Source organism: Exophiala viscosa, assembly GCF_022695815.1.
Source record: "Exophiala viscosa unplaced genomic scaffold EDD37scaffold_1, whole genome shotgun sequence".
NCBI classification, from domain to species: Eukaryota; Fungi; Ascomycota; class Eurotiomycetes; order Chaetothyriales; family Herpotrichiellaceae; genus Exophiala; species Exophiala viscosa.
In genome coordinates this window covers 194,921-216,728 of record NW_026944353.1, presented here as the reverse complement: position 1 = coordinate 216,728, position 21,808 = coordinate 194,921, and the positions used below count along the sequence as shown (strand labels likewise).

The window sequence follows — 21,808 nt, the reverse complement described above, 5'->3', positions numbered from 1 at the left end:
ATCCGCATCGCGGCTTCGGCCAATCTCCCGCTGGGCCGGCTTCCTCTCGTCTCGCCCATTCCCCGGAGACGTTTATATGCCTATGAGGACTACTTCGATCTTTGCTCATAGAGGTTCACACATGTTAATTCGTTATACAACAACCAGACTTTTCGGTCGCAGTCCTAATCCTGCTGTATATTCGTTGTTACATACTCCCAAATCTTACAGAACGCGTACATCGAGGTTCGAATCCTCAATTTCAAGAAACATGGCCTCGACTGGTCGGATAGGTAGGTACTATCTCTGTCTCTTACCCAGTGCCCACCCGGGTACCAAGTTGTCGTAAGGAATATACCGGCAAATTAGGGTCAACTTGCCCTCCGCGGGAGGACGTTACGGCACAAGATCGGACATCCTGACCACGCGATATGTTCGGAGAAATGATGCTAACACTTTCGCTCCTTACTCCAGTAAACCCGGTCTTATTGTACGTTGTATCTCCATTACGTCGTATTCGAAGCGATGGCGGCGAGGTTACTCCTATCTTCCAGCGAAAGCTCATGCTGACATTGACCGGCCATCCAGCGTCTGCGATGTCCAGGAGAAGTTCCGCACGGCGATCTGGGAGTTTCCCAAAGTGTACGTCTATGTTCCCGTCCCCGTTGACGTCCTTCACAGCGGCCACCATTACGCGCTGCTCTGTACTAAACCACACTGAAACTGTAGAATCTCCACAAGCGCAAAAATGGTCAAAGCAGGTAACGCTCGACACTCCCCCTTCCTCCCTGTTTACGACGCACTGGACACAACCACGACTTATTGTTTCCCGCTATGCTCACAAGATATAAATGAATCTGACGATATTGAAGCCAAAATCCTTAACATCCCCATCTTCTGCACAACTCAGAACGCAGCACGCCTTGGGGCCACAGTCCAAGAAATCACATCTCTCCTGCCAACCGACGAGAGCGCCAAAACCGAGGTCGACAAGACCGCCTTCTCGATGATGGTACCGGAACTGCAGGCCCAACTCCCCACGAACCCCACCGCCGCGTTGAGCGTCATCGTCGTCGGCATCGAGACGCACATCTGCGTGACGCAGACGACGCTAGATCTACTCGCTCAGGGGCATAGAGTGTACGTTCTGGCTGATGGGGTGTCGAGTTGTAACGCGGGTGAACGCCCTATAGCACTCAACCGATTGGCTCGCGAAGGAGCAATCGTAACGACCAGCGAGAGTCTGCTGTTCGAGTTGGTTCGCGATGCGAAGGATCCGAATTTCAAGGCTATTGCTGGCTTGGTCAAGGAGACGAAGGACGAGACGAAGGTTGCGGTGGAGACATTTTGTAAGCTGTGAAGATTGAGTGGCATTGCAACGGACAGGCTACCAAGTCACATAGTCACAGATGGACACGAACTGTAAAGGAGGTCTTCCCAGCATCAACATATCATGCTCTGTCCATTGCTTGTTGTGTCTGTCTAGCGCTCACTGGCCTTCTCGACCTCGTTCAGATGGGGCTTCTTCAAAACCACATTACCGACCACCACCACCAGGGGCTCGGTTGCGACGTCGTCGGCATCGCCTACTTCAAGAGCTTTTCCACCCTCGTCCAGACCCGTCTCCACCATGGCTGCCTATCCTCCACAGTTGGTGCCTTCCTGAATTCTCCACCGGCCTTGCGGTAGCTGACGCCCGCCTGCTCCTTCGTTCGTGCATTGCTGTTCGTTCCTGCATTACTGACGACTCCGCCAGGCTTGCCTTGGCCCATGATGCTCGCTTGTAGGTCGTGGGATGATAACGTTGAGGAGGAGGGCTGACGGTTTGTGGGTTTGGGAGTCAGGGGGCACAGCCTTGTTGCGCACGGCTTGGGAGGAAACGCAGAAGGGTTCGTGAGCTTTCTGAGGCTCAAATCAAGTCAGCTTCGCGTGTATGTTTGTGGTCTTTGCTAGACAGCCCTGGGAGGATCTGTGAGAAGAGAATCACGAATTCTCATTTCGTAGAAGGCGGACAGAGCCCTCTGGGATTAGCGTGTGCATCTCGCCGCACCGGAATGATAGTGCAAGCTTGTCTGGACACTAAATATGTTTGAGTATGGCAAGAGAAAGAAGATTATTATTTTGTACCATTAACCTGAAGCAAGACAAACAGTAAGCAGTGAAGAGGCCTCTTCATGAACAAACAAGCTGGACTGTGAACACTTGAACGGAAGGAAATGACCGATCCTGCTATCGACGAAGGAAATATGCAAATGCCACTGGGACTGCGACTATCGCAGCCACCAACAAGACACTGTGTGGAGTCAGCAAGGTATTCAGTGCCGGAATATGAAGACACTCACTTTTGCAAGAGACCTGATTGTTTAGTCTCTGGTGCGTTGGGTTTTGGTTGGCTCTCCTTCGGCACAACAGCCTGGGGAGACATCTTTTCTTTCAGAACTCCGACGATGTCTGGCATCGACGGAATCTGAGCATCTGTAGCAGCCTGGGCGGCAGCATGCTCCTCCACAGAGTAAGGCGGTGGCGCAACATCGGGAATGGGATCCTCCTTGTGGACATCCAGACCCTGTACATCCTGCGGTCCATCGTCTGCTCTTACCTCCAGCTCGTCTTCTACAGCAGTCACCATGTTATGTGTGCTCAGGTTGGGGATAGAGGAGTCGACCGCATCTGGGGCAGACACGGTAGCCTGGGCTGGCTCTTCAGCAGGCGTTGATGGAGATTCTGTGCTCTTTTGTGCTTCGTTTTCGATTTGGGCTTCGGCTTCCACTGCAAGGACATTGTTGACATTGCCAGCCCCGTCATTCTCTGTGTTCGAGTCAGACGTCCACAACTCGGGTCAACAGTACCGGTTGCATGCTAACTCACCTGTCGAGGTGGATTCATCAAGAACCCACCAGTCACCAGGTCCCAGGCGAAATTTGTACTGATATTTGCCTGGGTTTAGGTCGGCAGTATATGAGAATTTGTTCAATCCGGAAGCTGTGCTTTCACAGTTCATCTCAACTGGAGACCATTCTGTGAAGCTGCCAGCCACGTAGACTGGTCCTTGAATGTCGGGTTTGCTGAAGGTAATGACGGTAGACACCATTTTGACGTCTCGGGAAAGAAATAACGAATATGTTGCTCGAACAAGGTGAAATTAGGATTGTGATCTGGCAACAATCATGGTCAGCAAAACCTCATGAAGGACAGGGGAATACGCCACAGAAAGCATGAAGGATGTACAGGTCGAGGGAGGGAAGATGGCATGAGTGGCGCCGTGAAAGTGTGAGTAGTGTCGTTCTTTCCAACTGCACTCTTTAGCGCTCAAACAGACTCGAATCAATCTTCAGTGTCTGATCTTCAAACGGACCGCCAACACTTGATTGCAAACAGTGTTGCGTCTGCACCTGCTTGAGTCACTCTTCACATCACGGTGGAAGCTTGGGCCTATCCAAGCGCAACCGCCTCTCTCCTGACTCATCGGACCCATAGCGACATGATACCAGAAATGGAGCTGTTCACTTACCTTTTTTGTGTACACTCTTGTCCAGGTATCTAGACTAGTCGTCTTACTACCTGCGAGCGTGATTCAAGACTTTTTGCAATGACAGATATTCTTTTTGTTTTCTTTTTTGAACTTCAAGCGCACAGCGCTTTTAAACAGACAACGACCTTGATCAACAAGGATGGATCTGTGAAGAGGTCGTTAGCGTATGTTCGAGACAAGAACGTCCCTTAACAAGTAGACCCTTGCAACGGGAAGACATACTTCCTTCCCTTTAACAGGATTTCAACAGCACCGGAAAACGAGAGGATGAGGACAACAACGGAGGTGGCAAGTTAGTCCTTTCTCTCGAGACTTATATCTGTTTAGCAACACAACAATTATTTCAAACTATGGTCATAGCTCCCGGATGATAATACACAAGAAGCATCGACTCAAAATGCCGGGGAACAAAATTGCAGAAATATGTCAGTATCCCGCTGTCACACCACAAATCCAAGTTTGCCGATGGCTCGAGCCTCCATCTCCAGATAGCATTCCCCAAAATATGTGGTGATAGGTTGACATGGGCAAAAACCTGTCCAAGCGCTCCGCGGACCTCTTGGTCGACAGGCATAGTGCAGGTTTATGCATGAAGCTGGAGTCGCGAGGACCATTTAGCATGTGCTATATGGACGGGAGTTGGGCCACAATTGGCAGAGGAAGTCATCATTGACTTTGTTGGGACTTCGATCCAACGATGTGCCTAAGACTCGCTACGATGCGGACCCAATCGCTGGCGTGCACGGGGAAGACGTCCATCCCAAGCCACAGGTGGCAATAGCCCCTGACAACACCTACAGGGCTACAACGCATGGCTGATCACCGTGTATCGAACCTTACAATGATCAAGCATGCATTTGAAGAGCTTTGACGAATATATGCTAGCTAGACAGATCCGATGGAGCTTTGACGAAGCTCTGCCGGAGAAGCAAGGGCCAGGAGCTGCGCACTACAAACACTGCCGAAGAAAAATTTAGCGTAACCGTTGTCTCCCGTACCTGTACGCAATCAACAGCCGTGACGAATCGACGATGCAAACATTTGCACCCCAGGATGTTAGCTGCACGGACTACAGGGCCTGCCTACACGGCATGGCATGTTATGCGGTATGGTGCCTTCATAGAGCAATGCGTCTCAGCGATTGATCGCCCGATGTAGCTATCTATGTAGTCCAGCAATGACCTTGTCGATAGAGGCCACCTGCTCTCTGACCTTTGGACAGTAGTGTCTTCTTAACAACTCCGTCTCCCACACTCCACTGCCAGTGGATAGTACATTTGTACCTTCTACAGTGTCGGCTTCCCCTTTGAAGACTCCGTCGCCTTTCCTTTCGTCACTGTACCAGAGTGCTTCAATCTTGCGGGCATGCTTGTCGGCGATCTTGGCCAGAAGACTCAATACTGCTAGTGCTGATTTCTCAGGTAATTGTACCGATATCGTCAACAGGCGCTTGAAGAACGAAGCAGCTGCAACTGTCGGCGGAGGTTGAGACGGCGTGAGCAGTATGGAGGTCAGCACGCGGGCCAGGAGCAAGATCGGCGTCGAGACGTTGACCTTGTTAGCCGCTTTTTGTGACGACTTTGGTACATGAGGATCTGGCAGGTGCACTGATTTCGGACCAAGCTCGATATCCGCATCGAGGGCCAGCGGATACAGTGAACGGTATGTATGCGAGGTGAAGTACGAAAGGTCCAGGTGCAGACTCGAGGCAGCCTTGGAAACATCTTGTCCCGACAGGAGCGTGAATGCCGTCTGTGTCGCAAGCAGGCTTTCGCGGGTCCGGTTGCGAATTTCTTCTCCATCAACGTCCAGCAGCGTGCCAATCTCCTCATCATCCAGGTCCAGTTCACCCTTCGAGGCTGCGTCGGCTTGGCTGATGATGTCCTTGAGGGCCTCGAGGATGTCACCGAAGAAGTCCTGGTTGATGAGATGAGCGTAGGTGGCTAATCCTTCGAGCACCGCGCCCATTAGCTCGGGAACCCTCGCCTTCAGGATGCGGAAGTATGTGACGAAGACCAGCTTCAGGGTTTCCGACTGCATTTTCTCCCGCTCTTCATAATTGACCGTCGCATCAGCCTCGCGCATATCTTTCTCGACCGCCTTTCGCTCCTTGGCAAATTTTTTCTCCTTCTTGGATCTGTGCTCCCACATCTCCTTCTTCACTTTCCTCCCACGCATCTTTGAGGCGTCATCTTCTGACTTGTCTGTCCTGGTAGTGGAACTCGTAGCAGAAAGTTCTGATAGCAAGCGTAATTGGAAGAAGGTGTTTAGAACTTCTTCCCGCAAACGATACTCTTTAGCCTTCATTATTTTGGTAAGGATGCCGACAGCTTCTAGGGACGGCGCGCCGTCATCGTCGTCTGCAAATATCTTTTCAATGGTCCCGATGCATTTCGCAAAGTCCGGCGTCGCCTCCCTGCTGGCGAGCTCTCGTGCAAGGACGTTGAGCAGTTCGGTGCGGAAGTTGAAGTGCGGCACGGAGAGAAGTAGCGTGCAGACGCAATTGATCGCAACGCTTCGAAGAGATCGCGATTCTTCGTCGCCTTTTCGCACCTTTGCAAGGTTGGCCAGATGCTTGACGTAGGCTTGATATCCTGCGACAAGCGACTGCTCGTATTGTCGCGTCTGGCGCACCTCCTTCGACACCTTCGTCCCAAGGTCTTCGTCCTTGTAAGCTCTTATCCGATAGCCCGGTATCACATCTTTGTAGACCGCCGCTTGTGCCGCCAACACCAGCTTTTGCACGGGAATGGGCGAATTTGGCCCACTGATCTGTGCCAGCTTTTTGAATGCTGAAGCGTGTTCTTCCGGGTCTTCATTGAGATGTCCGGCGAGACGGGCGATATCTTCTTTCGCGGAAAGTATCTGTTGCTTCACCGGGACTTGTATGGCAGGTTCGGATTCTGTTGGAGGAGTGTCTGGCTCATTGTTGGCCTCGTCCTCGGAGCCAGATCCTAGAAAACTGTCGGAGTCATCCCCGTTCGCTTCCTCTTCTACCCGTTGGACTCGGCCTTCTGCAGTCTTGATGGGTAATCTGGTAGGCTCTTTGTTCTTCTTACTTCTATTCTTCTGCTCGTATGCCTGCTCTAGGTCCCAGTCGGCCGCTCGAGCGAAAAGTTCAGACGACTTAATCGTCTCCGAAGGTCTATCATCGTCGAGCGGCGGTGTAATGCGCCTGCGCTTCGCAGGGCGGCCATGAGGCATTGTCCTGGCAAGTCTTGTACAGGGAAACGGCGCAGTCTCTTTACAGGCTGTCAATGATCCGAAGTCAGAGCCTGCGATCGCCAGACAAAATTGTGTACTGTAACTTTTTTCTAGCGGGGAAATACCAGCCGGAGATTAGCCGCGGGCGGACAATTTTCCAAAAGTTTTGGCTGCCGACGAAATTTTGGGAAACGACTTTGTTGCCAGGATCTCAGCAATCGCAGGAGACGAGACTGGCATCCCAGGTCGAACGTCAAGATGAGGCCTCTTACAGACGTAGAAACGCAGACACTGTTCACGAAACTCGCCAATTACACAGGTCGTTCGCTAACCCAACTGATCGCACCGAGCGACTCTTCCGACGACGATAGTGACCGCCATGTCTTCCGCCTGCACGAGTCTCGAGTCTACTACGTCCGCCTCTCCCTTGCGAACTTAGCTACGGCTATCGCCCGCGATAACCTTCTGTCTTTGGGAACATGTGTTGGCAAATTCACCAAGACCGGCAAATTCAGACTGCACATCACAGCGCTGGACGTGATCGCGCCGCATGCTCGGTACAAGTTGTGGATCAAGCCGAATGGTGAAATGCCCTTTCTATATGGAGGCAATGTGGTCAAGGCGCATGTTGGCAGATGGAGTGAAGACTGTCCCGAACACTCAGGCGTGGTTGTTCTTGCGATGGACGATACACCCCTTGGTTTTGGAGTTACGGCCAGGTCAACCGCTGAGGCGAGAAAGCTTGAGCCCACTTCAGTTGTTGCGTTCAGACAGGGCGATGTGGGAGAATACTTGAGGGAGGAAGACAGCTTATTCACGACTTGAGGTGAGCGGGATACATGGAGTATCAGAGCCGATCAATAATGCAGCGACGATGGTGAAGTGCCATGTGTACATCGCGGCCCGGTTGCGCTCGCTGCGACCCGCGAACAGGGTCCAATGCAATGGTCTGTCGCCGACATGGACGACCGATGCCCTAGGGGGCGAAACATGCACATTCCTCGAAGCATGAGTTGATCTCACCAGGCCCGGACTGCCAACATACAGACAACACGCGAGCCAACGGATATGGGCGGTTATTGATGGGGTATCACCGCCTCGCAGAGGTCCATGCTCCGGGCGAGATGGGTAGCAAACCTTCAGGAACGATGAGCCGCCGCCGGTCATTGAACCAAGGCTGAGCTTGGGGTTTGGAGATGCTACCACTTCGACGGACGAATAACGGGTAGCTTGTTATCGAGGGCAGAAGGAAGATGTCGGAAGTCGCCACATGGGTTTCGCCTACTGTCCCACTGAGACAGTCGTGAGAAGCGGAGCCATCCTTTGAGAGGGTGCACTCGGTGTCAGGGATGGCAAGACCAGTGCTTGTTATGAAGATGAAATAGACTGGGTTGGATTACACAACGCGATTCTTTCCTCAGTGCCATATGCGTTCCAGTTAGTTATTGTCGTCTTCTTTGTTTGGTGTGGTAAAAAGGGTTTAGGCCGTCGGTCAAGATCACAGTCACCCAGTTATCAGCGTGTAGCTCTGCTACCCCGGACCATCTCATGACCCATTTTATCGCCTGCCTATCGATAGGGCCCAGGGGCTCCCCACTACTGACTTAAGTTTAATTCCCCCTCAACCGTGCGTGCTCTTTCTTCCGCTTCACACATCCATGCCTTGCAGTTACCCTGCGCCGAGGAAAATCGAATGTAGCAGGGGTGTCCAGATTAGGTCAATATGATCAATCGGTCGGACTTCGATATGCAGGCCTGCTGCGCCCGACCCTAGTCGATACCCGACCACACGTCACGATTGGATCCTCAATCGTGGCGCAAGCATCGAAGCGCCGATGTCCCGAGTGGGTTACAGATCATAATAGAACGTCGACATCAGGCGACAAGGCAAACTCGGGAACAAGTACTGGTCTTCGAAAGGTTTGTGAACCATTTTCAAGTGTTTCAACCCGTCACCTTCTGAGCAAGCTTACATCGAAGGGGAGGACAGTATGCGAAAGCTCCGTCTTCGTTGATATGAGATAGGCACCTCCCATCCGCAGTTGACAAAGCCCGCACACTGGTGGTACAATGCCCTTCCTCTTCAATGGAGCGATAAAGCGTCGAAAGGATGCGGCTGCCACAAACGCCTGGTCACCCGAGCCTTCCTCCAGCCCTCCATCTTACCCTTTCAATGCCATAACTGCTCTTGGTCACCAGCCCCAATGGACTCCGCAGGCTGACCCTCACAGCGCGTTGCTGCCGGCCTACACGGCCGCGAGCCTCCCTGTCCGAAACCATGAGATATACCCGGACAACAGACTTGAGGCGTTACAGCCTCACCATACCTGGTCGCATCCTCAAACATCACATTTCACACTTTCGACATCATCAAGAGCGGACTTGCACGCAAGGATCGAAGACAAATTGGGCGATGTCATCTCTCTGATCGACGAGGAAGCCTTTAATGGTTCGGAGCGAGATCTTGAAATCCTCCTACCGGAGTCTCCCGCTCCCGAGTACAGCGAGATATATTCCCCCGAACGAGACATTCACAAGACAAACGCAAGGCAGCAAGACGCTCGGTCTAAGCCCAAGAAATCAGGGCAGGACAAACACGTCAACGTTTTCTCCAAGACCGACCTGTACATGAACTCTCGATTACCGGCCACGCTCCCACCTCTTCGCGTATACATCCCAACCTACCCACTCCTGTGCCTTGCAGCACAGTACTCAGCCAGCGCATATTTGCCCCCTAAATCCCCTTCGGAACGCAAAGATTTCGTTTCCGCGGACAATCGCCAATCCACCAAAGCCATGCTGATCAAGTCGATTCCATGTGACGATAAGAAGACCATCGTTTTCGCCATCCGAGGGACCAGCATGCTCAGTCTCCGCGATTGGGGCGTGAATTTCAGTACCGATGCCGTGTCTCCTGCTGGGTTCCTCGACGATCAAGGCAACCTTTGTCACTCTGGCTTCCTGAAGGTCGCAAAAGCAATGGTCAAACCCATTGCGGCCAGACTGCGGCAACTCTTGGAAGAAAATCCAAACCGCTCAAGCTGTTCGCTCCTCATGACTGGACACAGCGCTGGTGGAGCGGTGGCGAGCCTTCTATATACTCATATGCTTGCCTCGACTGTCCAGTCCGACCTCAATATCCTGACGGGATGCTTTAAGCGAGTTCACTGTGTAACGTTTGGCGCTCCACCTATCAGTCTCTTGCCCTTGCAGAAACCCGACCACGCTGACGGACGACTTCGGAAATGTCTGTTCCACTCGTTTATCAACGAGGGCGACCCAGTCGCCCGTGCGGAAAGGGCGTATGTCCGGAGTCTCGTTGATCTGCTTTCCAAGCCTGTACCGTCTATGCCAGTGGGCAAAGACACGACGTCACCGCTGACGACGCTGGGCGCGTCGAAGTCAAGGCTTGATCTTTCGCTTCCCAAGATATGTTCAAAGCCAAAGAAGACGCTCGTTCCAACACGGAGTCTATGGTGGCCAGTCCCGCCCGCCACGTTCTCAAATGCTGGGCGGTTGGTTGTCTTGCGGGTACCGGACGCTGGCACGGAAAATAATGTGACAGCTTCTGTCGTTACAGACGAGCAGTTGCGGCAGGTGATGTTTGGCGATCCTGTAGCGCATTCGATGGACCTGTACGCCAGTAGGATCGAAACACTGGCTGTTCGAGCCGTGACTGGTAGGGCGGGAGCGTGTTGACTATGAAGACGACAACAACGACAATAGATGATAATGATCAAGACATGTATTCATACACGGAGGTATAGTTCACAGTACAGTTTACAACCCACCGACGGCGGGCGCTCATTTAATGGTAGCATAAACGTCTCATGAACAGGGTTTGGATATCATCATTGCTATACGGACAAATTTTACACGTACGTCTGCAGCTTAGAGTAGAACGCTATGCTTGACTGTGACTTTAGTGGTACATGTTTGAACAAGTGTGGCAATTTTGCTTCAATCCACGGTGAAGCTGAGAGTTGTGCACAAGCAAAAGCACTCTCACAAACGGCTGTGGAATTTGGCTCCTGGCTTCGAAACTCTGGCATTGCTATCTGGTGATGTACAGTCGACTTTCTACCAGGATCGAAAAGACCCTTTCCCCTTCGTAGAAACGTACAGAACCAGTACAGCTGCTTTACTAACCTAGAAGCTCCTATCTGGAGGTTGTAGGGGAAAGACTTTTGCATGTTTTGATATCATAACATCAACTGTTCCTGGCATCACAAGTCGTGACTTGAGCTGCCAGTGCGTGCCCATGTCCTTCGTACCTAGCTGATCGGGTCATAGGCTGAGGTGAGGTTTCTGCAGCCACCTGTCACGGAGATGGAACTCGAACAATTAAAATTGAACATAACTGTGGGGAACCCCAAACAGGTTGAATTGTATCGTGGTCAATATCAAGCACCCAGGAATTTGACCTTTCGTTGTCCAGGGGCGCCCCAAGCGGATGTCCGTGGATGCCGATCGAGGATGCGATTGCGGTAGGCCTCTAGAGATGATGTGGCCTTTGGCTTTTGTCCTGGACGGTGCCCGCGGAGGAGTGCGACGCGTTCCTGGGGGCTGAGGTTGGAAGATGAGGGTTTCGAAGGCTTCGAAAGCTTCGTTGGGCGGTTGGGAAGCGAGGAGCGAGAGTTAGGTCGATGTCGTGATTGTGGTTGTGGTTCTGGCGCACGTTTAGCGGTAGACTTTGGAGTCGATGTGGTGAGTTGCGAAGATGTGTGATTGAGAAAGGCGTCTTGTGTTTCAGGAATGGTTGGTGATGCAGAAATATGCTCCCGAACCGTGGACGATGCTAGGTCATTGGGCGCGGATTCTTCAGATACGCTCTCTGGCTGAGCTGCGGCGCTCGTTTCTTCTGGGATTGTAGGGTCATCGAGGGTGGCGTGGTCAGTCGATGGTTCGGCTTCCGGTTCTTCTGTTGCCGTTGGAAGGACTGTAGTAGGCGCAGTTTCGTCGATGGTTTCACTGGCGTCATCCACAACAGGTGCAGGGCTCTGAGTCTGATCCTCCTCATCAGGTTTCAGAGAAGCCGTCTCGACTATGATCGTTTCGCTCACGGTGATGGTTTGGGGTATGCTTTCGTCTTCGGTCTGGACAGATGGAACCTCAGCCTCTGACTGATCGTTAACGATAGTGTCGTCTGTCTCTTGCTCTTCGTCTTGGTCTGGCTTCTTAGCTGGCGTTGCTGGCGTGCTTACAACCTCGATTGTGTCGGACACAGGCACTGGCTCTGCGGACTTCTGGTTCTTTGCTGTCTTTCTGCGTTTGTTGCCCGGAGTGCTCAGACCGCGACTGCGCAATCCTCGGATTTGCGCAGCGGCAGATTTGCTGCTGACTACTTCTGGGGCATCATCGTCGTCGTGCTCCTCCTCAATTTGCTCAGGCCTACTTTGAGGGTGCTCCGCTGGAGTTTCGAAAGTGTCTAATGTCGAATCCTCGAGCTCCTCGCTGGTGAAGCGTTTCCGTTTGTTTGCTGGAGTCTGTGCTGGAGTGAAGAATGACTCTGTTGGCTTTTGGCGGATTGGTACTGTTTTGTTGTTGGCCATTGGCGTGGCATCGTCGTCGAGGAGCGAGGAATCCTCTGTCCGAGCAGACTTTTTCAGTGACTTTTGTGCGTCTACATTCTGCGTAGCTTTGGTTCTGGGAGTACTGCGTTTCTTTGAGGGGTTAGATGGAGTTTGCTGTTCTGTATTTGTAGATAGGTCGACGGCTGTGGACGGTTCCGGTGTGTCGTGACTTTTCTTCTCTTGTAACCGTGTGGTCACCATCGTGATGGTGGGCTGACAGTGGGATGAGAGTCGAAAAGATCCTTCCTCCCAACACGATTACCGAACCTCGAACCGCACGATAGATGATAACGCGTTTAATATTGCTGGTGATGATGTGCTAATCTGGAAAAGTGATGGGAAAATTTATGTATTGGAGTGAATTGGACTGATCTAATCGTATCTAGTCTTATCTAATATCCCACGCCCTCATTGGCTCTGGTCATCGTATCTCACAAATCTTGAGATCGAGATGGTCATGTACCTAACGAATTGTAGCTGACTCTAGGAATGGGACAATGATGCAACAACTTCCCTAATCAGATGAAGCACTGAAAGCTTCACCCAGGACTCTGGCCTGGTTGCTAAACCTTCCCAGACGCGAGAACGTGCTGAAGCGGAAAGTGGCCGAGAACTACCGTCCTTCCTCGGCGATTGTCGGGTATGGCATTGAGATGACGGGAACATCATCGTCACTTCAGACGAATACGTTGATCACCATTTTTCCGAGCTCCAGAGTCGTCCAGACAGACTCAAGCAACCTGAGATGTTGGTACGAGGACTAACACGACCTTTGCTGGGAAAGATCGACTCTGTCATTAGCCCAACCCTTTACATCTCAGCCAAACGAGCCTTTACCAGCTCCCGAGTCGATATGGCTGCCGTTGCAAGAGCAAAGTCGCTTGACCATCTTGTCTTGACAGTCAAAGACATAGATGCCACTTTCAAGTTTTATGAGCAGGTCCTGGGCATGGAGCGCACCTCCTTCATCTCCCCTACTGATCCCAGCATGCAACGTCACGCGCTCAAGTTTGGGGCACAGAAAATCAACCTACATGTTAGTGGGAAGGAGTTTGAACCCAAGGCTGGTAGTGTACAGCCTGGAAGTGGTGACTTGTGTTTTCTTGTGGAAGACAATGTGGACGAGATTCTCCCAAAGCTGAAAGAGAAAGGGATCAACGTGCTTGAAGGAGGTCAAGTGGTGGGGAGAACAGGCGCACAGGGAAAGCTGCGCAGTGTCTACGTCCGTGATCCTGACGGGAACCTGATCGAGTATGACTCCCCCATAGACTTCTCTTTGCGTTGACTGCTGCGGCATATCTTGGCTCGGCTAATTCGTACTGGTATAGGTTGTCAAATATGGTCGAATCATAGAGCATCCGGATGTCCTGATCGCATTCGAGGAGAAAATATCATCAGAATCTGGGATGACCTGGTCTTGGGCACAGGCGTTTGCCTCCTACCGGCTGCACTGGGCAAAATACATGTCCGTAGGGATGGTTAAGGCATATTGTTGCACTGAATGACTGGATTCAGGCCACCTGGAACCTGCAGCTCCTCTCGTCAATAAGTTTTCGTAACCTGCCACTTGGCAGACCCTCTGTACGGCTCCTCATCCATCCAGTAGTCTGGTTCGGACCACGCCGCCGGTTACCGCAGCGGATAATAAGCAAAGTCACCGACCGGCACTGAGTGTTGAAAAAAGACCTTCCAAATGTTGCGGCACCGCGTGAGTGGCAGTAATGTCAATGTGTCTCATCAAAACGTTCGGTGACTATCAGAGTGATCGCGGATTGCGAGGTTGTGCCGACGGTGGCCCTAAGTCGGAGCCGGACGGGATGGTGATCTAGACCAGAACCCAAAGGAAGTAATGGAGCAACAGACATCAACACATACCCGAGGACCCAGAGCACAAAATGTCATGCCGCCGGTGGAGAAAGAACCCGCAAGTCCCAAACTCTGCATTGACAAGCCCAGTCCAGCCGTTGGCAAAGGTTATGCAAATGGACCTCTTAGTGACTTGAGACTCGTGAGGATCATAGGGAAATTTCTCTGAACCGCTGGCATCTTCAGCACTGAACATGCAGTATATTGTCCATGAAATCAACAGTGCGCCGAACGTGCCTCGCATTGGTATTTGGGAGGCCTAGAAGTTTGAACCAGGAGCAAGCATCAGCAGCACGTTGACCTTTGAAAATTGAGCGACATTGCATCCCAACGTCTGGCCATTCAAAGCCGGTAGCTGGATATGTTCCAGACACTTCGTCTGGATGTTAGCGGCTCACCCCTGGCAATAAGCTTGAGTTTTAACTTGACATCGGAAACTACTTACCTAGTACTTTTAATGTTGCTACAGCCCTGAGGATCACCGGCGCGGACTCGGTCGTACGCGACGCTGCCTTCGTGGCGTGACTGATCATCCACCATGGCTTTTCCGTCTCCAAAAAGTCAAATTCTGTCCCCGTGGTGGTGTCGCTGCATTCTTCGACAGGTGAAGAACGAACAACTGCAACGTCGCACTTCTTATTTTGGTAGTATCGGCAAGTGGACTCTTATATGGGGCTTCTCCGGCAACAAACATCGAGTGAAACGGATTGATACACATACCGTAAAAGGATTACCTCTAGGCAAGCTTTGTTGAACCCGCTCACGAGTCCGGTTGCTGTGATGTTTGGAAGAAGGTTCTTGGGCCTTCTATTCTGGTGATCATGATGTTGATCGTCAAGCACAGATCATATGGTAGTCCCACGCGACTTTATGGTTCAAGTTGGCACGTTTGTGAGGACGATCATGGACGATCATCTGTGGTAGCTCGCAGCTGCGGGTTGCAGCATCCGATGTCTTTTTCTCCTCAACCAGTACCCCGGTCCGACGAACCAATGCAATGGCACGGATATGTCTCTAGGGAAAACGTTATATGGAAGTGCCTTTTTGCTTTTGCTCCACTTGCGTGCATACCGCTGATACAACTCCACTGTGTCTTGGTGGTGAACTGTGGTGGTATACGATGTCCAGCCAGAGGAATCAGAAGCATAGAAGCTTATGTCTGATCGCCGTGCGTCAACCCAGATCGAAGAACAGGACGAAGGACGAAAGATGCAGGACAATGTCGGCGTGTGGCCCTAAATTAAGCCAATTATAATGGCTGGATTGTTTGGCCCCTTTTCTTGCGTGGCATCTCGATTTTCTCCTCCACTTTCTTTTTTATTCCACGATCTGCTTTACATGATTGACAGCTTGATTGACCGCCGTTAGGCAGCAATCTGGAGATCAAAGAATCGATGCTCGGCTCTCCATGCCATACTTCCAACTTACACATCAGCTAACAGCTGTCATTACTGATCCCCTTTCCTTTTCTTTTTCTTCCCGGGCCGGACACAGTACCCGTGCTTCGGATTCCCTCACCCCTCGTACAAACCTTCGTTGCTCAACAAACACGTCGCGTTACCCACCCTTACCTTTTCGAATAGCACCATGCACCTTGCCGCAAACCACTGAACCTGCTGTGACGATCCCCTCTTTCGACGACTTGTCGGGGCTTCGCTTCACAGCAGGTCGAATGACATGGACATTAGGCCAAAGTCCCTGGTCTCTCCGGGGACGATCGTTGCCCTCTGAAACTGCCTCACCGATCCTTGAGATGCTGATATGCTGTCAAGCAGCGATCACATTTCAGAATGGCCGAGTCGTGCCCGACGCCTGTACCTCGTCTTGAGCTTATGCATTTCCAACTTATCTTTCACGTGCAAGATCCAGATCCAACCTTGGAGGTCCGGGAGTTCTTTTGATGGCGCTGAAAAATCTCACCCATTCTGCATGGGCCGCTAAATCAGCCACTGGTCCACGGATCTGCCCTTTCAGCCTGAGCGGGTCTCTTCTCTGGAAAGGGACGCACCTCGTACACACCACAGATTTCCCTATTCAATATATCCACAAATGCCATCGGGCTATATCGCTGCAAGCCGAATCTCGATCATCTCCTCTCGATTCATCCGGCACGGCGCGTGCTATCATCTGCACTCGTTTCGATCCCAGTACGTCCCTCGTTTGCTTTTCTGTGCTCTGCGACCAGTCCGGCCCTCTGTCCGCCTGTCACTTTTGTCACGCCACTTAAAGACCATCCAGATCGTCAACTGTGCTGCTCCAAATCTCTGCGACACAGGATCCCCTGTACCCAGATTCAATCAACTCGGTCCTTGACTAATGGCGCATATGATGCTAAGCGCGCCCGTATCCTTCATATTCGTACCTCTCCACGTACGTCGAGAGAAATACTTGCCTTTGAAATGCTCGTAGACAGCCACAGTTACCATTGAACTGGGAAGATTTCTACATGTATCATGACCGCTGCAGTGCATCTGTCTGTTGCTAACAACTCGACATGCGATGCGTTTCGACCTCTACTTTTCTTATTGACGTCAAATGAATCGCCGCGCCAGGCGATGCACCCCCATCAATCTCGGTCTCTCTTTCCGGAAACCACATTTAGCGAAAGCAATCGAGATGCTCCTTCCACAGTTTCTGGGTTGGCCACTGGACTGCAGCAAGTACCACAGCTCCAGCCTTCAGACCCCGTGTCTCTATTTCCTTCCAGATCGTCACAGCCTCGCATACACGCTCCATATCCTCCTATACCAGAGCCGGGCGCCTCACCATCTTCTCAACCTTCTGAGCCAAGGTCTACTGTGCCGACACCGGGATTCCAGTTTCACAGTACTGACTCGAGGTATGTCTAAAACCAATTTACTGTTGTGATTGAATGACTGAAGAGTTATTAGGCCGACCTTGGGAGCGCCAACTTCTCTCCCGGCTGCTGGCACGTCACACACTTTTCCAGCATACTCAACACTGAATAGCCAGAGTTCAAGGATCGATCCAGTCGCTCACCGTGGTGTGCGGTCGGACCCTGCACCCATGGGAACTCTCCAGACCGCCCAAACAAGTACAAGCAGACGAAAGCGATGCTCACTCTTCATCAGACAGCAACCACGAGCTGCTCGAGCTGGTCCAGACGGAAAAGACAGAAGGTACGCTTGTTCAGACATGATCTGCGGAGTAGCCCTGACCTTGTAAAGACCTGTTGATCCACCCCCAATACTTCAATTATTGATGGACGATTTCGACCCCACCAGCGAAGAGGACGTTGCAGAGATAAGAAGCCAGTGGTGGGTTGTGCATTGCAGATTGGTAGGAGCGGAGTCCCCTGAGTTGGATGTGAGCACATTGCATTACTTCCGAGACGATGGACGGAAAGAACTGCAACGACTGCTTCTCGGTACCACGGTGGCCAACCCCACTCCCACGCAGGACGATCCGGATCCAGAAACAATGCCTCAACACCCTAGGACACCACCTGCGCCTCCGAGCCCAACGTCAAGATTCATACCCAATCCCTCTTCGAAGCTGCAAGACCCGCCACAAACCTACGCGGCTCGGATACCTGGTTGTTTCTTCATTTTTGCTGATCTGTCTATTCGTAGAGCAGGCGATTATCGGCTTCAGTTCAACCTCATGAAGATGGACCCAACACTCCTGACGCCAGGGTCACTTGTGCACTCGATGGATTCGGTAACCAGTGCTCCTTTCCGGGTTGTGAACGCGAAAGACTTTGATCAAATTCAGCCTAGCACCAACTTGGTAAAGGGTCTTCTGGAGCGCGGCGCAGGCTTTCCATTGAAGTTGAAGAAAGGGCAAAGAGAAGGCCAAAGGCGGAGGAGGCAGCACTCTGGCGACGAATCTGACGAAGACTCTTACTATGATGAGAATTAGTGGACTAATGTGAACAGGCGCAGTTAGTCCGGGGAATGTGTTACGCCAACGACTAGCCACGAACGAACAGAGAGCCGAAACAACAGAGGACTCGGGGTCAATGTCAAAAAAAAGTTGGACAACCAAAGCTACGTTGGTAAAGGGTTTTCTTACCGAACTACTCCAGCATCGAGGCTACGACCTGGTTGGTTTCCAATCAAGTCTTTCGCATCACCTGTACATGATAATGATTGTGCAAATTTCACGGCGATGTCTGTTGACAGCCATCGCGCATGTGAGGGCCAGCACTGGAACGTCCAACGACGCCGACTTGTGGCGCGTCAGCCTAGACTATTGGACATGATTGAACCACAGTAAGGCGGTACCGAGAATACGAGACAGCTTGTCCGACCCTGTCACACACCACGTGGCAAGCCGTTTACCATGCAGCAGATCGTGATCAGGTTTTTGAGGAATCCAGGAGCACCCTAGACTAATGGGACTGGGTTATGGTTGGATTGAGAAGTCCAGGCTCGGCTTGCCGTCTGGCTGTGGCATTTTCGGTTGGTGAGCATCTCGATAGTATCCCACCTAACACCGTCGTGTGCAAACATGAGTGCCACACTTTTCGGAAAATGGAAGAGATGTGTCTCGCGTATGCAAAGGATTTGTCAGAAACGAGCGAGTGTGGTCTCTGAACCATGGACTACTGGGCACAGACAGTTGCAGGCGCACATGGATTGCGGAGCAAAGAACATGGGTAAGATAACATCAATCTGCGCAGAGGTCTGTTGGGAAGCACAAGGTTTCAGGACTTACTAAGAAACCTTCGGACGGGCTTTTTACAAGGCCCCCAGGGAGTGCTGTCTGATTTTTCAATTTTGACATCGAGAGTGCAACCGACGTGATGGGAGTCAGGCATGGCCCGACAGGAGAATATCCCCTTGGGGGTGATAAAAAATGCTCTAAGCGACCTACTGTGAACATCATGCTTCCCCTTCTGAGGCTCTGCAGGATGCAACAACGCCATCAAGTTTCGAACTCAGTTCAGAAGGTACGCCAACAAACAGCGACTCCTCCTCGTCTCTGTTACATACCAAAAAGGTGGTGTGAGGTTGTGAGTGTTCCAGAACTATGGGCCCAGACGGGAATAGGAGAGTTCTAGACCGATTGTCGTCATTTTTGAGGCCATCTCTAGATCGACCAACCGGCGGGCCTAGGCCCCTTAGCCTAGTGAGCCCCCATCAGCTCCTGCCAATTAGACCCGACATCGCCCAACGTCTTTTGGCGTCGTAGAAAACTTCTAAGCGAGACGTCGAAAGCGGGCGCACGCGGGTGATGCACCGGATCCTATTTTACCACGATATTATTAGGGCCACGTTTTGGGGGATCGACTGAAGGCATGACATTAACTTTGACTAGATCCGAGTTGGCGACCAAGGATTTACTATGTACTCCGTATGGGATGGATCATTGATCATCAGACTCCATCTGATAATCCCGGCCCGCGTTAGAGCCGTACTGCATGCGTACAAGGACAATACCCAGCAAAAGATGCTTGTACGTCAAACCCATCAGCCCTCCTAGCCTCCTAGGCGATGCGTGCCTACAGTAGTTCTCGGGTTTCACGGAAGAGCTTGACAATAATGATCAGCCTCGCTTATATAGAGTTTTGGCCGGAATGGCTTGGCCATGATCAGCCAAGAATTCACGGAACGTACTAGTACAGACATACACCTGTCTCAGGATTCTGGGCACGCACAGTAGCGTCGAAGATCGCAGAAAGAGCTTGCGGTCAGCTTTTGGGGCAGCTGAAGGGAAGCTGGTGATCGATGGTGCACTGGCCGTTTCCGGAGATATACACGGTACCTGATGTTTGAAACACCTCGATGTACGTACATAGAGACTTTGGGGGAGGTAAGTCGAGCATGGCTGTAGAACCGTATGGAGTACCTCAGACTAGACTAAAGCCCTTTCTGTACTTGTGTCGCTGCCTGACGAGGCATGGGCGGCTCTCTTACATGGGAAGTTTATGCCTCAGGCTCATTGCGGCGCCGGGTTCGCATCCACCATGACCAGGAAAGTTACTCGAGGTCGCAGCAGCGGTCGAGCCACACACCATTTTTGCACTCCTGGCCATGAAGTTCCTCTGGGTGGCACTGTTCCTGAACGTCTGGCGGGAGCGTCGCCATATGCTGGCCAAGATAGGGCAGAGTCAGCTGCCACTGCGAGAGACGGTCTCGACAGCGAAAGAAATGGAGGATCTTTTCGTATAATGTTGACCCCGCCTCACCCGTCGACTGTTTCCTTGGCTAGCGACCTCGCGTACTCCTTGTCCAGGTAATCGTAGGACTTGATTTTCATCATGGAGTCGTCTTCCCAGTTGTCTGTGAGGAATTTGAGCTGGTCGAGTCCAAGCCGCATTTCAGGTCCTGCTGGACATGCCCCGAGGTCTCTTTTGGCGGCTTCGATCCATTTGTAGGCCGTCTCTTTGTAGTCATGCTCCCTCAGCAGGAGTATCATCGCGGTGTACCTCGACGCCATGTCATTGGCATTGTGCGTCGCCAAAGCCGCGCTGAGACTGAGCCAATATCCGCCAAGTGAAGTGTTCGGATCGACTTTTCCTTTGGCGCTGCCAGGGCGCCACCAGAACCATCCCTCTTCGCGCAGTAGATGCACGGCGAGCCGATACGAGTGCAAGATGCTGCCCGCCATGGCGGACTGCGTGGTGAGGGATACCCAGCTTTCCGACCCCTCAAGAATGTCACTTATGTCTTTCCCTCCAGCTGTGCGCTTTTGCCGTAGAAGCTCCTCGGCGGCTTCGGGGTCTTTCCATTCCTCGACACCGGCTTGGAGGGCGTTGTCCAGATCGGCTTCTACTTGCTTGCATTCGGGACTGTCTGGGTTTTCGTTCTGTAGATGCCACAGGTAGTGGTCTGCCGCTCTGAAGACGAATTTCCATGGAGGAACGTATTGCTCTAGGGTTGGCATTCTGTTGATGATCCGATCACCTGGCTCAAGCATGGAATCCAACTTCTTCGCCATCAGGTAGTTTTCCCTTGCGCCGGCCTTTGTGTGGGTCATCTGCGTTGCTCGGTGTAGCCACATGGTCATCGCACGCCAGTCGGTCATGTTGGCTGCCCTTCCACGTAGGGCTTCCGCTGTTTCGCGTCGGATATCTCCCTTTTGCATTTCGAGCAATGCCGTTTTCACTGTTGCGTCGGTGTTGCCGGCCTCGGAGGCGACGAGAAACGAGTATTGACCTAGTTTTCCCCATCTTCTCATGTTCTGCCCGTGGAAGTCGCATTCACCGAACGCTTCGAAGACTTGACTCAATGTGTTGGGATCTTGCATCATTTTGAACTCCGAAGAGGGGAGAGCTTCTTCGTATGTCTCGATCCATTTCCTGCTGGTCGCCGCTATTTTGATCGCTTTGTTGCTGGCGACTTTGCCACGTTCAAATTCCGCTCGTTGATGGTTGAACAGCTTTGCCACAGTCTGCACATTACGGAAGCCGAGCGCTTGCAGTCGCCTGGCGAGTTTGGCAGTTATATAATAGTCTTCCGCCGACTTTGCTTCTTTATCCAGCGACTTCAGACGATCAAAACTTCGATATGCGGGCTTGTAGTTCCTGGGCTTCCTGGCGGAGGTCGACGCTAGCCGATGGGCGACATGTATATGCGAGGATGATTGGCATCGCGGCTTGCTAAGGATGCCCCAGTATGCGCCCAGTCTCATGTTGGGAGGAGCTGCGCCTTCGTGCTTTTGGAGACTGCTGCAGTTCCATAGATAT

General features: G+C 51.9%; 9 protein-coding genes across 9 annotated transcripts; 5 read left to right on the top strand and 4 right to left on the bottom strand.

Moving 5' to 3' along the window:
- EDD37DRAFT_4961 (putative isochorismatase domain-containing protein) lies at nucleotides 1-1,828 on the top strand. Its single transcript, XM_062813399.1, has 5 exons — nucleotides 1-272; nucleotides 454-469; nucleotides 568-621; nucleotides 709-740; nucleotides 852-1,828. Exons 1-5 carry the CDS (start codon nucleotides 77-79, stop codon nucleotides 1,337-1,339), a joined length of 786 nt encoding a protein of 261 aa, XP_062674303.1. The 5' UTR covers nucleotides 1-76; the 3' UTR covers nucleotides 1,340-1,828.
- EDD37DRAFT_5104 (uncharacterized protein) lies at nucleotides 1,829-3,309 on the bottom strand. Its single transcript, XM_062813603.1, has 3 exons — nucleotides 3,188-3,309; nucleotides 2,848-3,134; nucleotides 1,829-2,787 (listed from the first exon to the last, which is right to left on the bottom strand). Exons 2-3 carry the CDS (start codon nucleotides 3,068-3,070, stop codon nucleotides 2,318-2,320), a joined length of 693 nt encoding a protein of 230 aa, XP_062674302.1. The 5' UTR covers nucleotides 3,071-3,134; nucleotides 3,188-3,309; the 3' UTR covers nucleotides 1,829-2,317.
- A 913-nt stretch (nucleotides 3,310-4,222) lies between these two features.
- EDD37DRAFT_5068 (nucleolar complex-associated protein-domain-containing protein) lies at nucleotides 4,223-6,781 on the bottom strand. The gene has a single exon (XM_062813551.1). It carries the CDS (start codon nucleotides 6,713-6,715, stop codon nucleotides 4,670-4,672), a length of 2,046 nt encoding a protein of 681 aa, XP_062674301.1. The 5' UTR covers nucleotides 6,716-6,781; the 3' UTR covers nucleotides 4,223-4,669.
- Nucleotides 6,782-6,973: 192 nt separating this feature from the next.
- On the top strand, nucleotides 6,974-7,540 carry EDD37DRAFT_644211 (60S ribosome subunit biogenesis protein NIP7; the record flags this gene model as incomplete). Its single annotated transcript, XM_062817477.1, has 1 exon — nucleotides 6,974-7,540. The coding sequence occupies one exon, from the start codon at nucleotides 6,974-6,976 to the stop codon at nucleotides 7,538-7,540; it is 567 nt and encodes a 188-aa protein (XP_062674300.1).
- Nucleotides 7,541-8,370: 830 nt separating this feature from the next.
- On the top strand, nucleotides 8,371-10,501 carry EDD37DRAFT_4405 (Alpha/Beta hydrolase protein). Its single transcript, XM_062812747.1, has one exon. It carries the CDS (start codon nucleotides 8,786-8,788, stop codon nucleotides 10,412-10,414), a length of 1,629 nt encoding a protein of 542 aa, XP_062674299.1. The 5' UTR covers nucleotides 8,371-8,785; the 3' UTR covers nucleotides 10,415-10,501.
- Nucleotides 10,502-11,118: 617 nt separating this feature from the next.
- Nucleotides 11,119-12,489, bottom strand: EDD37DRAFT_644209 (uncharacterized protein; the record flags this gene model as incomplete). Its single annotated transcript, XM_062817476.1, has 1 exon — nucleotides 11,119-12,489. One exon carries the CDS (start codon nucleotides 12,487-12,489, stop codon nucleotides 11,119-11,121), a length of 1,371 nt encoding a protein of 456 aa, XP_062674298.1.
- A 652-nt stretch (nucleotides 12,490-13,141) lies between these two features.
- Nucleotides 13,142-13,573, top strand: EDD37DRAFT_603345 (biphenyl-2,3-diol 1,2-dioxygenase, variant; the record flags this gene model as incomplete). The annotated part of the gene is made up of 1 exon (XM_062814636.1): nucleotides 13,142-13,573. One exon carries the CDS (start codon nucleotides 13,142-13,144, stop codon nucleotides 13,571-13,573), a length of 432 nt encoding a protein of 143 aa, XP_062674297.1.
- A 3,034-nt stretch (nucleotides 13,574-16,607) lies between these two features.
- On the top strand, nucleotides 16,608-18,444 carry EDD37DRAFT_670307 (velvet factor-domain-containing protein; the record flags this gene model as incomplete). The annotated part of the gene is made up of 3 exons (XM_062819359.1): nucleotides 16,608-16,993; nucleotides 17,046-17,294; nucleotides 17,343-18,444. The coding sequence occupies 3 exons, from the start codon at nucleotides 16,608-16,610 to the stop codon at nucleotides 18,034-18,036; spliced, it is 1,329 nt and encodes a 442-aa protein (XP_062674296.1). The 3' UTR covers nucleotides 18,037-18,444.
- Nucleotides 18,445-20,304: 1,860 nt separating this feature from the next.
- Nucleotides 20,305-21,753, bottom strand: EDD37DRAFT_603343 (uncharacterized protein; the record flags this gene model as incomplete). The annotated part of the gene is made up of 1 exon (XM_062814635.1): nucleotides 20,305-21,753. The coding sequence occupies one exon, from the start codon at nucleotides 21,751-21,753 to the stop codon at nucleotides 20,305-20,307; it is 1,449 nt and encodes a 482-aa protein (XP_062674295.1).
- Between the last annotated feature and the right edge of the window lie 55 nt (nucleotides 21,754-21,808).